Source organism: Trachurus japonicus, chromosome 1 (assembly GCF_045865225.1).
Source record: "Trachurus japonicus isolate A0001 chromosome 1, Traja_1.0".
NCBI lineage: Eukaryota > Metazoa > Chordata > Actinopteri > Carangiformes > Carangidae > Trachurus > Trachurus japonicus.
The window spans coordinates 24,412,947-24,429,029 of NC_140907.1; the positions used below are offsets into that span (position 1 = coordinate 24,412,947).

Below are 16,083 nucleotides of genomic sequence, written 5' to 3' on the forward strand. Positions count from 1 at the left end.
CTTAATGGGCTAGTGCATTACATCCAAACTAAATGTCTCCAGACAACAGAGTTTTTAAATGTTTGATTTTGTTTGTTATGACATGTCAGCACCTCTTATCCATGCCATTGTGTTTTTCCACTCAACCACAAAATTATTTTTAAAGTAAGGGTGTATAGCTTTGGATATTCATATGAGACCACATTGAACCATCTAGGTACCGAAATGTTGTGGATTTCTCATAGATATCGGTCACTTAGCCATGTAGGAATCGTAACTTTTGAATCATGATGTCAAAAACCGAAAGGCAATGATGTTTTATATATTTCATCAGGAAAAACCCGAACCAAGTGGACACCAGGACTGTGCGGGTGCTAATGGAAGTAGCAGAGCTGCACAGGAAGCATCTAGGAGGCCAACTGCTTTTCAGCCCTGATGGTCTGTTGCATATCGTCCTGGGAGATGGCATGATCACCCTGGATGACATGGAGGAAATGGATGGACTCAGGTGAGATTACAAGTCAGATGATCTCGCACAAATGACTGAGTGCTTTTGGATTTCTTTTTGAGTTACAAAGGTTTTTAATGTGAATGTTTGAATGCAGTGATTTCACAGGGTCTGTCCTGAGGGTAGATGTGGACACGGACTGTTGCACGTCACCTTATTCCATACCGCGGAACAACCCATACTTCAACAGCACCAACCAGCCACCTGAAATTTTCGCCCATGGATTACATGACCCAGGCAGGTGAGTGAAACATGTGACGAGAAACTTCATCAACATCATCCACCCTTCCGAACTGGGCTACTACTACTTGCTGTCTTTTGCAAATCGTATCGTAAACTCAGGCTGTTGTTCTGCCAATTTGCTACCATGTAGTTGGTAAATGTCAAGACATGACCTGAGTTTCTCCTGTATTAATCTCTGGCATTCTGCACTGAAGGTGTGCAGTGGATCGTCTTCAGACGGACAATGGGAGTCTCCTAATCCTCTGCACAGATGCCAGTGGCAAAAACTCATCATCAGGAAGAATACTGGAGATTACCAAGGGGAAAGATTATGGTGAGTTACATTTTCCATGAAAATTGACAAGAAATGTCCATAAAAAATATATTAAGTTTTGAAAGAGATCATTAATTTTGCAATACCAATGTAGCTCGTGATAAATACAACTTGTGTGCAACCTTTCAGCTTTGTTTGATGGCATTACGTCCTAAGAAAGAAATGAAAATCCATTAACCTCTTGGATAACCTCTCATATTTATTCCGCTGAAAATGACATCTGTTTTTACAAATGCCTTTCATTTTGTAAGAACATCATGTTTTGGCAACAGGTTCAGAAAACACACCGGATTGAGTGCAGAGACAGTGAAGGTTAAATGTAAAAATGATGTGATCTAGAAAGATTTCCCCCTTGTGGAGCGAAGATTTGCCAAGAGAATGTGAGATTGTGTCCACAAGTAAGATTTAAAGCTGTCAGCAGCAATAACTGTCTAGATGATGGTTTAGCATTGCTGAAAGCGCAACTGAGAGAGGCTGCGTTCTTCTCACATTGAGAAGATGATCTATAACAGTGCCTTGACAATGCTTAGCCTACATCTCTTTACAAAAACAAATTGCTGCTATCTGATCCAGGTCACGCTGGGCTGGTTATCTTCTCTACAAAGAGCGTTGCTTTGGCAACCCAAATTAGTCCTTCAACCTTGATCTCTCAATCCAGTTTAACACTGCTTCTTGTCACAAACCAAACTCCCACTGAGCTAGATCCCTGACAGCCAGTTACCCAAACTCCAAAGTGATTACAGTTGGGAAATGAGCGCACCAAGTCTTGGATCATAAATTTTTAAAGGCAGCAAACCTCCATTCATATTTCCCTTTGCCAAGACAAGTGTAATAAAAAAAACAAAACATGCCATGTTGCCTCAACATCACTCTTACGCATAAAAGATTAATATTTTCTTCCACTTTTGATAAAGACATTCTGCAGTAGTTGGCTGCCAGGGAAGAAGTCTTAAATTATGCTGCTGTCCTATTTAAGACAAGATTCTCTCTCTCTTCCTTGCTCTTATGGAAGTCTCTTTAATTGGAAACACACAACCATTATGTCTAATGGACCAGACAAATGAAATAAACATTGTTTATCTTTTTGTTTCTAACACAAACAATACAGCAATTACTATAAACATAAATTGTAATGAAGGGTAGTATTAAATGCGCTCAAGTGACTTAGTTGATTACAACCACTGAATAATGCAGATTGATGACTATAGTGATTGCTTCTGCGATGAGGTTGTGTGCAGCGGTAGTAGTTTATATGGATGACAAGCAGTGTGATATGAAGAAGTGGCTAAATGAGAATGTTACATCCTTTTCCCTCAGAAAATGAGCCTTCTGTCTATGACCTGCAGTCCAGTGGAGGGGCACCACCTGTGGGAGGCTTCATATACAGGGGCTGCCAGTCTAGAAGACTGTATGGTAGCTATGTATTTGGAGATAAAAATGGGTGAGTAAGAAAAAAAAGGGTGAATGTCGAAACAGTGCTGATTATTAATGCAACTGTGTGTTGTGAAATCTTCATAGATTCCCTGTGTACTCGATCTAGGCCCTCCTTGATTTTGGCTCTGATATACTATACCAGCTTCATGTAGTTCAGTTTATTTGTGCGTTTCATTCTGTCTTCTTCCCTCTCTTCTCACACTGAAAAATGTTTGTATCGGCGTGTGCCAAAGCAAACACAAAGTTCTATGCACGTGGGGCGAAAAACAAGTTTGTTTTTAATGTGTGGTAGTTTAATTCTTTGCCTCGTTACAATTGGGGGGCATATTGTTGTGGCTAAGTGAAGGCTCCAGCATGATGTTTGTTTTGAAACCAAAAGCCAACGTCTTAAATACCACCATGTGGGACATGAAGATGAGATGATGGGTCAATGAACCATGTTACGAGAAGTTAAAAGTTGTCCTGGTTTTCAGATCTCGTCTATAACATGGCAAATCATCTGCAAATGAATTGTATTGTATTTCTCACTGGAAAATTTAAGACACATGCATGTCATGCACAGAATATATACCATAGGGTATTACGTGACAGTCTACATGAGATATACTAACACACAATGACTGCTGTAATTGACCTACTCTGTGTGTTTCGTTTGCCTCAGTAACTTGCGGATCCTTCAGAAGTCGACATTGTCAACATCAGCAAGTGGTGAACAGTGGCAGGAGAAAGCTCTGTGCCTGGGCTCTGCTGGTTCCTGCGGCTCTATGCTTGTGGGACACATCTTGGGTTTCGGAGAGGATGAACTGGGTTAGTAGGACATTGATAAGAAACCCTCTAAGTTCTTCACAGACTTTCTGTTTTCTGTCTCTTCCTGGATTCTCAGTCTCACTCTGCCTGCCTTTTCTTTCTTTTTTTTCTTCCTTTGTTTTGTTCTCCCTCCCAACAAAGAAGAAATGACAACTATGTGTTAGCATATTTTATAAAGTTTTACAACATGAACCCTTGATGGTTTGTTGACTTCAAATGATGGATGTCAAAACTATGGAAAAATCATGACTTTGAGTAATTTTGTTGTATATTTATCAGTGGTTTATATATTTACATTATAGTGTGGAATTTTCCAGTTGGTTATTTAACAAGACGTTTGTAAGCTTTTACTCTTAACAGATCATAGAACCACAACTGAAAATCGAAGAAAATTGCAACACCCAGCGAGCAGGAAGTGACATTCAAAACTACAGGGAAACTAATACCTGTTTGACTTTACCTTAATGGCACATTCCCAACAGGATATTAAGTAGTATATACTTACTTGTGGGTTAATTGTTATTTCCATAAGATAGCAATAACACTCCAATGGCCCACTCACTGTATCGGGCCACCTACAAAGCAGATGTGTTACTGTTTACATGGGGGGCTGCAGCATTAAGATAAGATAGGGTGAGCTGAGGTGAGCGGGTTAATATGATACAGAACATTTTTACCAGTTGGACCCCCACCAGACACTCTCAGAATTATTAACTGTCAGCTCTGGTGTTTCTGATTACAACGAACACATGATGTGGATCGCTCACGCAGCCATCAGACACATTTGATCACAATTCTTGCCAGGTCTTGGAGTCACTATTTGATGAAGTATTTAAAGATTCTGCATTTGATCATGATTTGCAAGTGGTGCAAAAATTGTGGAAGGGGGCAGGAGTGTGTCCCAAAGTACGGGCCCCACAGACACATGTTTACAATTTGTCCCCTTATGGAATTTTCTCGCGGGCTTGTTCCTCATTAAATTATCCGCCTGGTTCCCAGTCATGAGTATCCAATTGTCCCATTAAACTTTTTCTGAAAGTCCTTTGGCAAGTGCAGCGTTGCAGAAGCTTTAGCTATACTAATTCATTTCATCTTGTATCCTATGTCCTGTCCTTTTGTCTCTTATCCTCTTTCTTGCACATGATGTCTATATGTTATTGCACTTTCTGTGTCCTCAAGCATTGGGTAATCACTGGAAAGTATTTAGCACATTGTATGGAATGCAGATCATGCAGATGGATTCTTTCCATGTGACTTTTCTCTTTCTTTTTCAGGCGAAGTCTACATTCTGGCAAGCAGTAAAAGCATGGCACAGTCACATAGTGGGAAACTCTACAAGCTGGTGGATCCCAAAAGGTACAATCAAGAAGTAGTGTTTTTTATTTTTCTTGGGGGTTAGTCTGAACGTGTCACATCTTTTTATTCCATCATCATGTGTTTGTACAGTGTGGTCTTAGGTCCACAAGTAAGTGATCTCTCAGTATTTTTACATGCCGTCTAATGAGTTCTAATTTCATGTTGAAATCATTTTATGGTGAAACTCAGATAATCCCACACGTACTGCATGACGAGCTGACACTCATGCAACCGAGGATCTATAGTTACTAACATTTCACAGCAGTGACGTATTTTCAGTCCTCACTGCTTACACATGTCCCCTTCCCACACGCTTAGCACATCGCTGTGACCAGAACCTTTATGCCCTTCAACAAGTCATCACATCACCACCCGCCTCGGCCAAAACAAATGCAAAGCAGTAACTGGAGAATAACCATAGCATTTCAAAATGTTAGTGTAAAGTATTGCTAACAGCAACACCGACTAGCTGGCAGTCTTCACTTTAGTAACTATTGCATGCTGGTTATTTTCAGAACATTTGACAGCAGGGTTTATTCTGCTGAGAGTAAGGAAAACACAAAGGCACCTGTTGTCAAGCAAAGAGACCTCCACTTATTCTGTTTAAACACATGTCGAAACATATGCACATGTCCATACATGTAACATAGTGCACATTTTATACGTCATCGTGTGGACGAGTTCAACATCGCCGCCTGCAGCACAGGCATCAACTTTTCTTTGAATGGTGCGAGCCGGTCCGTTTCTGTGGAGTCTAATACTTAATTAGTTGATGTTTAACGACTGGAATGTGCAGGGAACACACGCGTGAGTGCGACTTCATAATTTAAACGTGTGTGTGTGTGTCTATGTGTCATTGTGTCATAATACTTACCATATGTATCACAGTATTAGAAATGAATCTGATAGTGATGGATCTATAAACTGTTTGTGCAAAGCCAAGTACATGTGAAAAACATTTGTCACTCAAGACCAGAAAATATGCAGACAGGGCATGAATTCGTCCCACATGATACAGGAGGGAAGTATACGCTTTTATGTCTGATATATTACCCTGGCAGTAAAGAAATCACTGCAAACATAAGCAGACTTTGTAATTCAAACCAATCGCTTCTTAGGTTTCAAGTTGAAACCCCCTTAAATTTCCTTATCAGGATTTTTGTTAGAAGTTGAGAGAGTAAGCTCCTGCAGGGTTAAGGGGCCTGTCTGCTCAGGTCAGCAAGTGGGTCATATCCAATTCTGAACGTGCTGAATGCACCGGAAAAGTCCCAAATAAATAGTATTTCTTTAGGCTAGATCAGATTTGATTAGGAGAGGCAGATAAAGTAAGAGAAGCAGACGCAGGGAAAGTTAATTTGCATACCTCAGAATCACAATAGAAATGTATCCGCAGCTGATTATTCCTGGGTGACGACAGTGCCACCCAGGCATTAGCACAATTAATTACACCACAGATGTTTCAAAGGGGCCCTGGTGGCTCGCTCCGTATTTATGTTTTCTGGCATGGCCACTGGACGCATTTCTCCCAAAGAACAATTCTTTCCACCATCAACTGGACTTGTTTAGTCTGTGCGGACCCTGTGGTGTTGGATTCTTGACTCCTAATACATTCTGGCTTCGTTATTAGGATCTTGTTACAGAGAGGATGGAGAGGGGGTGACAGAGGGGAGTAAATGGGGTAGCTAACGTGTCTGACCTCAACGCGTTATCAAGTCTGGTGGTCCTTCCCTTTTTTCTCTTCCATACTGCAGGGACATCTGGACCCTAAAGCCCTTTCAGAAAGAGGTTTGTTTTAGAGTATGGTGGTTTTTGTGGTTCGGTATAGCATCTAGCACTGTGTTTTGATCAACTGTGTGTTTGGGAACATAGAGGGTGGGGGGTGGAGGGGGGAGAAGAACTGTTAGGGAGAGCGGTAAAGGCTTACAGGGAAACATCAGCCATAAAATCCCTCAGCAGTGTTTGTGTAAACATGTCCTGGCCAGATGACTTCATTTCTAGGTATTTGTTTGTCAGTTGGAGTACCCCTCCAATAATAAATAGGCCACCATGCATTTTGAAACATGCTGAATGTGTGTGGTGTAAGAGTGTATGAGAGAGAGAGAGAGGCAGAGAGCAAGACAGGGCTTGTTTGTGGTATAGCAGTGGGATAGAAATATTTCCACTCATATTGTCTCTATATGATTACCTTAAGATGTCTGTAAAGGCTGTGAATAATTAAGAACTGGACGTTTGCATTAAGATTTTATTCCGCTGATCCCATAACCTTAAGAATGAGCAAGGCAAGTTTACTCAGATTACTTAAAATAAGGCATAAATCACCTTTAAGACATGATATTTTTGAAGAAGTGAAATATGTAAATAATGTCTATGTGACAAAATATAGACAAAATATTTTATTTTGCTTTTCAACAGTGTTGTTTCCTCCATGAGCCTTGAACATTAATTTTAGAAAGCAGTAGACCTCAAACTGAGTGAAACTCGAGTTTAATTTGTGATTTTCTCTGCTCACATACTGTAGACAGGTATTCATCAGCAAGTCTGGCTGCTTTTCAGCCCCACTGAGTCTGCATTTAATAACATAATTATTTGTATAGTGAGAGCATTATATTTTTGCCAAGAATAAATAATGTGAGGGGAGATGCCTTTCTTTTTTAGAAACATACTAACAAACAACATGATGACATTATAGTACAGCACAAGCCAGGGATTTTTCTGTCCCTCTGTGTATATACAATACACCATGGGAACCATTTAATAATGTTACATGTTTATCATATAATTCAAAAGGCACATGTTGCCCTCCTTCCATGCAGGGCCCGAATCTGCCTTGCTCTTACAGTTGGTCCTTGGCAATAGCTTAATTGTAACATATAGAGCCAGACCTCCTGCTGGTTTCTGGTGTAAAATGCAGTTTGCCTTTCTGTTTGTTACAGCCCCTCTCCGCAGAGAAGAAGGCAAAGCTGTATTACGGCGGACTTTTCACACAATCAGGTTTTGTCAGCTGCAGGCTGGACTGATTGAATTACAGTGAGCAGAGACCTTAAAAAGACACTGAACTTTGTATAGGGTCCTGGGACCTCTTTTTATGAACTACATTAGCCATGGAAGTCACAAATCACTAGATGTGCAGAGGGAAGGAGGCCGCGGGTGCTCGTTTGTGGATATATTTATCTGTATGTGTGCCTCTCTGTGTTACTGTGTGGGTGGTGGGTACACGCGAACATGCACATCTGTGAGCCTGTGTGAGCGTGTGGTGCGCTAGCTCCCAGCACGCTGCAGAAAAAAAAAAAAAGCCTTTTCTTTATTTTCCTATCCCTCCTAAATCTTCCTGCATCTCTGCTGTGGTCCTCCCCTTGACAAAGCTGCTTGCCAGTCCCACTGAATAGCCCTGGCTCCTACAATACACAGTAAATTTCTTGCACAATTAAAACAGGGAATGAAGCTACAAAAGAAGCCCCCAAACAATGGAGTCGGATGACAAAACAGCAAAAGAGACCACACTGGGCCGTTTGATTAAGCCATTGTTGGTGTGCACAATGTACACCACTCCACAGCCCTTTTCTCACATATACCTCATGTCAATCAAACAGGCCCTGCGAGCCAACAAGCTAAACACACACACACACACACAAACACACACACGCACACTAACACACACACACTGACAAACATAATAATCAAACAGTTCAGGAAGAAATTTGAGGTCTAGCATCCACACTGCTCCGATGGCACAGACCTGAAAGGATGTCAGTGTTAAGATGTTCAGCTGAAGGACAGAAGAGAGGGCAGATTTAACTTTTAACCCGCATCACTTTCTGTTTCTCTGTCCTATCTTTGCAGTCATTCAAAAGTGTTCTATGCGTCACTCACTCTTCCTTTCTATTTCCATCTCAATTATGACGCAATCTTTGATCTATTTATCTGATATTTGTCGTCGTCATCATCTTGCTCTCTGTCCATGTAACTACCTCATGTGTGAGCACTGTCGCCCTTCTCCCACTCCCTCGCTCTCACACATACACCACCCCTCCCAAAGTTGATAAATTCCCACAGTGGCTGTTGACCCAGCTGCCTTTGTCAAGTGGCGCTACCAGCAGGTGCTGTTTTCACAGCCACCCTGGCAGTCGTACAAACTGTTTAGTAGCGCTGCTGACCCCTGCCTGCTATTAACAGTGTTAGCTACAGACCCCCCAATCCTCCAGGGACTCTTACTCTTTCTCTCTCTCCCTCTTTTTCTGTTTGCTTCCCTCCTTCGCTCTTTTTTAACTACATGCAGCCTGCAACAACAAAAGCCAGTGTGGATGGAGTCTGGAGTTGGGTGCTGATGGGAGCATGGGAATCACCCCCTCCCTCCCCACCCTCCAAATTTAAAGCAACTTTAATGCACACACACACAGACACACACACACACAGTCACAGTATTGTCACTGCCATCAGTCAGTGGGTCTGTCACAGCATTTGCAACACATTTTTCAAACTGGGAAGTAAACACTTGCTTAGTTAAAATAAATGCTGCTATCCTCACACACAGCATCATAGAGTCATTTATTCACCAGCTGACAGATTTTTTTTTACTGGAAGCTGAAGTCTGTCCACACCGTTAAACCTGTACAGTAGGTAAAACAGAAATAATATTTACTGTAAGGTCAGAACAGATGAGACTCAGCTGAATAAAGACAGCATCTAGGAGTGAAATCCACAGTCAACTCAACTACCCAGATGGATGTAATACGGTTAATTTAAGACAGTGCTGATTTTAGTTGTAATAGTACCCTGGTTGGAGATCGTAAGCTCCACCTGGTTTTGGTTTCTACTGCTGATTGACCATTTGTTCTCCAGAGGAGAGCAGTGAGGCCTGTGACTGGGCATTAAATTTATAGTGTATAAATAATGCCCTGTCGGCTTTTTACCTCTGTACAACAGTTGTTTGCATATCTATATTTCTCCCTCTCTCTTTTCCACAAACACTGACAAAGACAAGTGCGTGTGTTTGTGTGTGGCCAGTGGGCAACAGGCAGTAACCCACGCTTCACATTTGAACTTGATTACACAGCCACTGTATTATTTCCAGATTTGTAGAGCGTGATATGAAATAATTCTGTTTCAGCCCATTTGCTGATGTGCGTGTCTGGATGTTTGTCTTAATATGGAACGATCACAATATGTCTCTTTGGTGTTCAGACTTTACGCATGTGGTGTGGAGATGTGTGTGTTTGTGTGTGTCTGCATTTTCCAAAATCATGTTTATATCTGCGGGAGCCCAGTGTTAACCCTATGCCTTGTTTTGTTCTTAAAGTAGGGAAAATTTAAGGAAAACATGAGTCAGTAAAAATGAAAATACCACACTTAGCACATAGCTGTATGGTTTAAATACATCTTTGACAATAGATACAATACACTGTATAGGAAAACCTTCAATACACTGTCTGATGACACATGAACGGAAAGAAATCTACAAATAAATTCATTTTAATTTGCTGTGCTTGCAGAGTTTTAAAAACCTACATTTTGCTATTTTTCTATTACCCATGTATCACATTTAATACGTAATAATAATAATTCTTATATAATTCCCATTTCCTGTTGTCAGTCCCTACATATCATCTGAGATCATAGTATGATAAAGTAATAAACAAATGCCTTAAACTGTTCCAACACAGATTTCCTCTTACTTTAAGTTATGAATGTGTGGAGAATGATGATCTGTCCAATAAGACCCAATGCTGGGTGTAACTTTTTACTTATGAAATATAGAGTATTAATTATCCAATACAAACAATCAAAGAACATGAACATTCATTCAAATACACACCCTTACTTTGCACTTTGCGTGACTTCCATAAATCACTGTGACCCTGTTTACATCTCTAATTATTTTCAGTGCAGACGTTGTCATTGGATGTAAGCTCAACATTTAACCTAATTTAAAATAATGAGCGGATGACTTAACCCTGTTGCCTTAGAGCCAAAGATTTGTTGTATTCCCCTCTCTACTAGACAGCTAGAATGACAGACAACAGGGTTGGGAGGAAATAATCACACTTAATAATCATTACAAATAATAAGCACTCCAATAATTATATGTTCTTTTCTCATTTCAAGGGAAAAGTCCATAGTGCAAAAAAAACATGAAAAATTTGCCTGAATCCATCCATCCCCTTTTCTTCATTTTTGTTGACTCACACCTCACATCTCAGCAGTCCCGACCATTTTTACTGTAAATATTTTAGCAATTGAAAAGCTTTAACCCACATATTCTCTCTCCATCCCCTATCCCTTTCCCCCGCTATCCCTGTGTGTATCTCACTCACTGACAGGAGTTACAGTGATTAGCTGTGGAGCATCACGTCATCACTGCTGTAAAGGCTAAAAAAGCTGTGCTGCTTAAAATAGAAACGCTCAGTAAAAATTTAATTATTCCTGGTAATTTATAGGTTGTGGGTCGGGGGGTTGGGTCTGGATCGGACGGCTTCTGGGCCCAGGCCCAGACCGTGATCCCTCTATTAGTGAACTCAGCATTTAGTGATAATATTAAATTAAAGCCTGGCCCCACTTTGTGTAATTTGTCACCATGGCATGTGATGCTTGTGTCCATCACATACTAAGTTTTCCAACTTCTTTTTAACAACTGTTGCAGGCCTCATGCCCCTAAGGAGTGCCAGCGTCAGGTGGAGCCTCCAGAGCTGCTGATGACAGCTTGTTCCAGGCACTGTAAGAACGGACACTGCACTCCCACTGGCAAGTGCTGCTGCAGCCCCGGCTGGGAGGGACCCTTCTGCCGAGTTGGTGAGTACGATTTAGGAGATGTGCATTTGCTGCTTTTAGAGTCGTATCATGTAGACAAACATTCATGTGTAACTGGAGTTTTAGTTTTCTTTTTACAACTCATCAAAAACCCATTTGACCAGTTGGGACTTTAATTCAAAATGAGTCAGAAGGCCAATTTGTGTTTCTTCTCATCTTTTTACTTCCCTTGTTGACCACCACTGTTTTCCTCTCTTCCCTCTCTGTGATGTAGCCAAATGTGAACCAGCCTGCCGCAACGGAGGAGTGTGTATGGAGCCCAACAAGTGCCTGTGTAAGAGCGGCTACTCCGGCGCTCAGTGCGAGAAGAGTGAGAGGGGTATGCCCAACGACCAGGAGAAAGACGGTATACTGGACCACATCATTGACATGACCTCGTACCTCCTGGATCTGACCAGCTATATCGTATAGGGGTGCGCAGAGGGGGGCAGCTCCCCGCCGTCATCCTCAAGTTGACACAAATCTACCTACCACCACCAGCAGACTCTAACGAGGTGTTTCTTAATATGGCCTCTTAACCTCCCTCACACCCACACAGGCATGTATACATTACATACAAACACACACACAGGATCCCCGTCAGACTGCTTTTTCATCCACATCACAGTACCAAACTCTTTGTTCTTTTTTCGCCTATAAGCTACTTGCTCTTGAGCACCAGGCCTGGCATCCAAGCCGTGTTCACATTTCAGACAGTCCTGCAGACAGCAGCGAGATGATTGACAAGCATGGCCACGTTACGGAAGTTCCACTAAGACATTTCCTCTCTCGTTCAGCAAACGCCCGCACACGGCTGACTCCGCAGGAACAGGAACTCCACAGGAATAGACCATTTTAACCCAAGACTTTGGATCTTCTAAGGGGGCTATCTGTTGCCTAACTTTAGACACACATCCCTGCCACCCCCCACCCAAAAAACACAAAAAAACACAAAAAAATGGAGGCATAGCAGCGGAGACAGATGATTGTTCAGGGGTTCTCTAAGGATTCGAATTGTGAGGAGTGGCATGGCTCAAAGATCCAATCTGTACTCATGGTCCCTTCAAAACACAGCAAACTATGTCTACACACAATACACAGACTCTGGAGGAACCTCATCGTCAGCTGTAAAAACCTGAGGTCGTGGGCCACAGAGAGTCCACAGTGCTTTGTGCTAAACTATTCTACAGGCACGAATACAAGAGGGATAAACCAAGTTGTCTCACTTTTGATGTTGTATTTAGTTTGTGGGCACATTGTCATAAAAAGCTATAACAGTATACAGTATGTATACTTTGTTTTGCAACACTCTTTTGCTATCAATGTACAGAATGGATCTACAATAGAAGACTGTTATGTAACACAGAAATAGAAACGACTGAGTGAGAACATTGTACTTTGTCAAAGCCAGTTTCATACAATCTGAATGGAGTTATTAGCTCCCATGCACTGTATTCATTTTTTTTTTTGTTTCATTCACTTTATTATTCAAAATGAATTTAAACATTTATTAAAAGCGCAATGAGAGTAGTTTCACATTCACTCGTATACACACAACAGTAGCACAGGTATGATTCAACAAACTCCTTTCATTGTGTCACACACTGAAACTGAACCCGGACTCAAAACTACAAAGGGAAGAGATAGTGCAGTGATGTATATTTCCAATAGAGCTTACCTAAGTACTACTTAGCATTGCAAAAACAACCTATAGCATTACTATTGTTATCATAGAGGAGGGTTTATTTTTTTAAGCGTAATAATATATGGGAGAGAATGGTGTTTATAGAAAGCAGTTTCACACTAAGCTTGTCAGTTCATGTTATTTCATGTTGTACTTATACATATGCAGCTTTTAAGAAATACACGTGAGGATACATTTCTTTCCATTTTTTTTATTCCATTGTAAAAGTAATGCATGTCTGTGCTTGCATAGTGTAATTCGGAGCAGTTGGCTGAGCCCATCTAATTTTTTTTATTTCCCCCCGTGACATTTGGTTGCATTACGAATGTCAGAAATGTGTCTCTGTTGTGAGATGATCAAAGAATCTGTCGGGCCACCAAGTCACTGTGGAAGCAGCTCTCAGTCAAAGGCAGACCTTATCTGTGAAGAGCAGCAGATGAGAGATTAATCTAAGGATCTGTCTAATGGAGATAAAAGACTGAACCCTACTCTCTAATTAGCATTAACAGAGAACAGTTAAACACAGACTGGGATTGTCTGGAGCCACGTTAAGGTGTTCACCTGAACTAATAACTTATCTAATGAAGAAGTCTACATTTGATCTTCTGCCATTTCAAATTCCAAACCATAAGCCTTGACAAAACCATCAGTCATTGTGTTTAACAGGTTTTTTTTTTTTTTTTTTATTTCTCACCAGCTTTTATTTTGAAAAACAAGCTTCAAAGCATCATGGTTAATTGAAGGTCATTGTCCATAAAATATGTATCTGTTGTTCATCTCCCGCCTTGCTTGTGTTTGCTGAAATAAATCAACTCTACCTGGTCTAAATGAGTCAAAATGGAATTCATGCTGTAAAATGGAAAATTATCTTTTTTTTAGCACTTAATGTGAAGTTGCATTGTAGCTGCTGAGACGGCGTGGTGTGAATAGAATAACCATTTTCATTATTTAAGTAGTTACACAAATAAAATAATTATTTAAGTTCTCTATGTTGTTTTTACCATTGTACTGTATGTGACTATTTTTTATTCCTGTATTGTAAATAAAACTAGGGATAACTTTGTTTCTCTTCAGAAATATCAATATGTCTATTAAAATTTATAGCATGTCTGAAATATGTATAGCATGTCTCTTTTGTTTCAGTAGTAACACTTTTAAATGAGATAAGATTTGGCAAACCTTTAGTTTATGTTTCGGGAATGAATTTTAAATCCAGTGAAATACCCACACATACATCTTTAGGCAAGTTTGTGAATGAACTAAAATACTAGGTTACATCAGAAGCTTAAGATTTAAAGGCATATGTCATGTGTCTGGTATTAAATTGTATCGTTCTTAAATCTTGAAATTCACAAAGCAATCTTCCCTCGTAGTTTTTCAATAGTTGTCCGGGAGCTTTCCTTCATATCGCCTGCTCTTCTTCCTCAGCAGATACTCAGTTGTCATGGAGTTACAGGTGACCACATTTTTATTTTCAACTTTAAACTTCAAGTATTTTTTTGACCACTTGGGGTCAACCAACAGTTGCCTACAGACACTGAACATTAGCATTCGTATCGCGTCATGATACAGCCACGTGGTTAATTTAAGTCCAGTTTAACTCCAGTTTTGGTCTCCACCATCTCTTACCACAGCTAGCTTCTAACTGTGTCTGCAGTGCAACAGTGGTTTTATCTGACAACAGTTGCCTTCTGCAGCCAGAATCAGTAAGGGTGGTGAGGCTAAACTTAACCAAGTAGTAAAATTACAGGCTGGAAAACCAAAAGGAAAAAGAAGAGGGGGAAAGAAACAAACCTGTAACACTGACCTGAGGGAAACTGCTCACTACAAATGCCTCTTTTTTTTTTTTGCCTGATCCATTTTCAAACGAACAGTATCCTTACTGAGACACCATGCAATCAGTCCCCAGTTTGAGTAAAGTCAATTTTATTCATCATGAATCACAAATTGTAAATTTGCCTCTGAGACCTTGGGCATAAGGAAAACCTTCAACAGAAAAGAGACACAGGAAGCCCAGGATGCACAGACCTGCAATAAATGACATGTACAGGATATTGCCACATGGCAGATTTACAATATGGACAGTCAGGTTTACAACATTGTTGACAGATTGTAAACACTGTAAATGCTAAAACAGAGTCTGACTAGGACAGTTTCAATTCAATCTCTAATAATGGCATGGTAATTAAATGTATAGGCACCCTGTACTGAAGTCATGGCTCCATACTGGGAATTGTCTCATTTCTGGTAAGTCAGCTGCAACATTTCCACTGATGGTTTTTCCTCCAGCCAGGTAAGAGGAGTAAAGAGAAAGATGTTGAGAAAATGTTTAAGTTAAACTTGGGCCAACATGGCTGCAGTCCCAGGGTTTTCCCTTCACCGCTGCCTGAATGGAAAAGCTGCCCGCAGATTTGACAGTGAGGGGAGAGCCGCGTGATGGCTGCTTATGTCGTCATGCAGCGTCATGGCATCACTCAAAAAAAAAAAAGAAAAAAAAAAGTTCATGCTGAAAATTCCTTGTTTGAAATGGAAATTCTCCACTTTGTTTTTCGGAAGTACGCAAAAATACGCATGCATGCATGGAGGCACACACGCAAGAGCCACTGCTGATGGCAATATTAATTTCCTTCTCAAAATACCAATGAGGCTTTGTGTTGTATAATGATAGTGAGTGGAGACCACCCACCTCACTCCAGTCTCGCTCTCTCTCACACACACACACAAGCACAGACAGACACACAAGTGCACACACTGCCATATTTAGAGTAATGCAATACTAAGTTGTCTATGCACTGTTCAGATCCAATCAAAATTGCATAAAGTGGAACTGTCCAATCGTGCTACGAGGTCCAGCGTATATTTGAGTTTATACACTATCTGCGGCATGAATCATTACTTTTCATTTGGAATAGTTTTCTTTTCCCCTCCCAAAGGGCCCTTGTCTGGCTATCTTTCCCAAACAGTGTAACCCAGTAC

The 16,083-nt window shown here is 40.8% G+C and overlaps 1 protein-coding gene across 1 annotated transcript in view; it reads left to right on the top strand.

Annotated features, from left to right (window-relative positions):
* Nucleotides 1-14,222, top strand: part of hhip (hedgehog interacting protein) — a 33,564-nt gene extending 19,342 nt beyond the window's left edge. The window contains exons 6-13 of the mRNA XM_085781825.1: nt 314-487; nt 585-728; nt 925-1,043; nt 2,361-2,484; nt 3,139-3,284; nt 4,559-4,640; nt 11,278-11,426; nt 11,659-14,222. Of these exons, the coding sequence (XP_085637951.1) occupies nt 314-487; nt 585-728; nt 925-1,043; nt 2,361-2,484; nt 3,139-3,284; nt 4,559-4,640; nt 11,278-11,426; nt 11,659-11,855 (1,135 nt within the window). The 3' untranslated portion in view covers nt 11,856-14,222. The remainder of the gene's footprint in view (nt 1-313; nt 488-584; nt 729-924; nt 1,044-2,360; nt 2,485-3,138; nt 3,285-4,558; nt 4,641-11,277; nt 11,427-11,658) is intronic.
* Nucleotides 14,223-16,083: the final 1,861 nt, after the last annotated feature.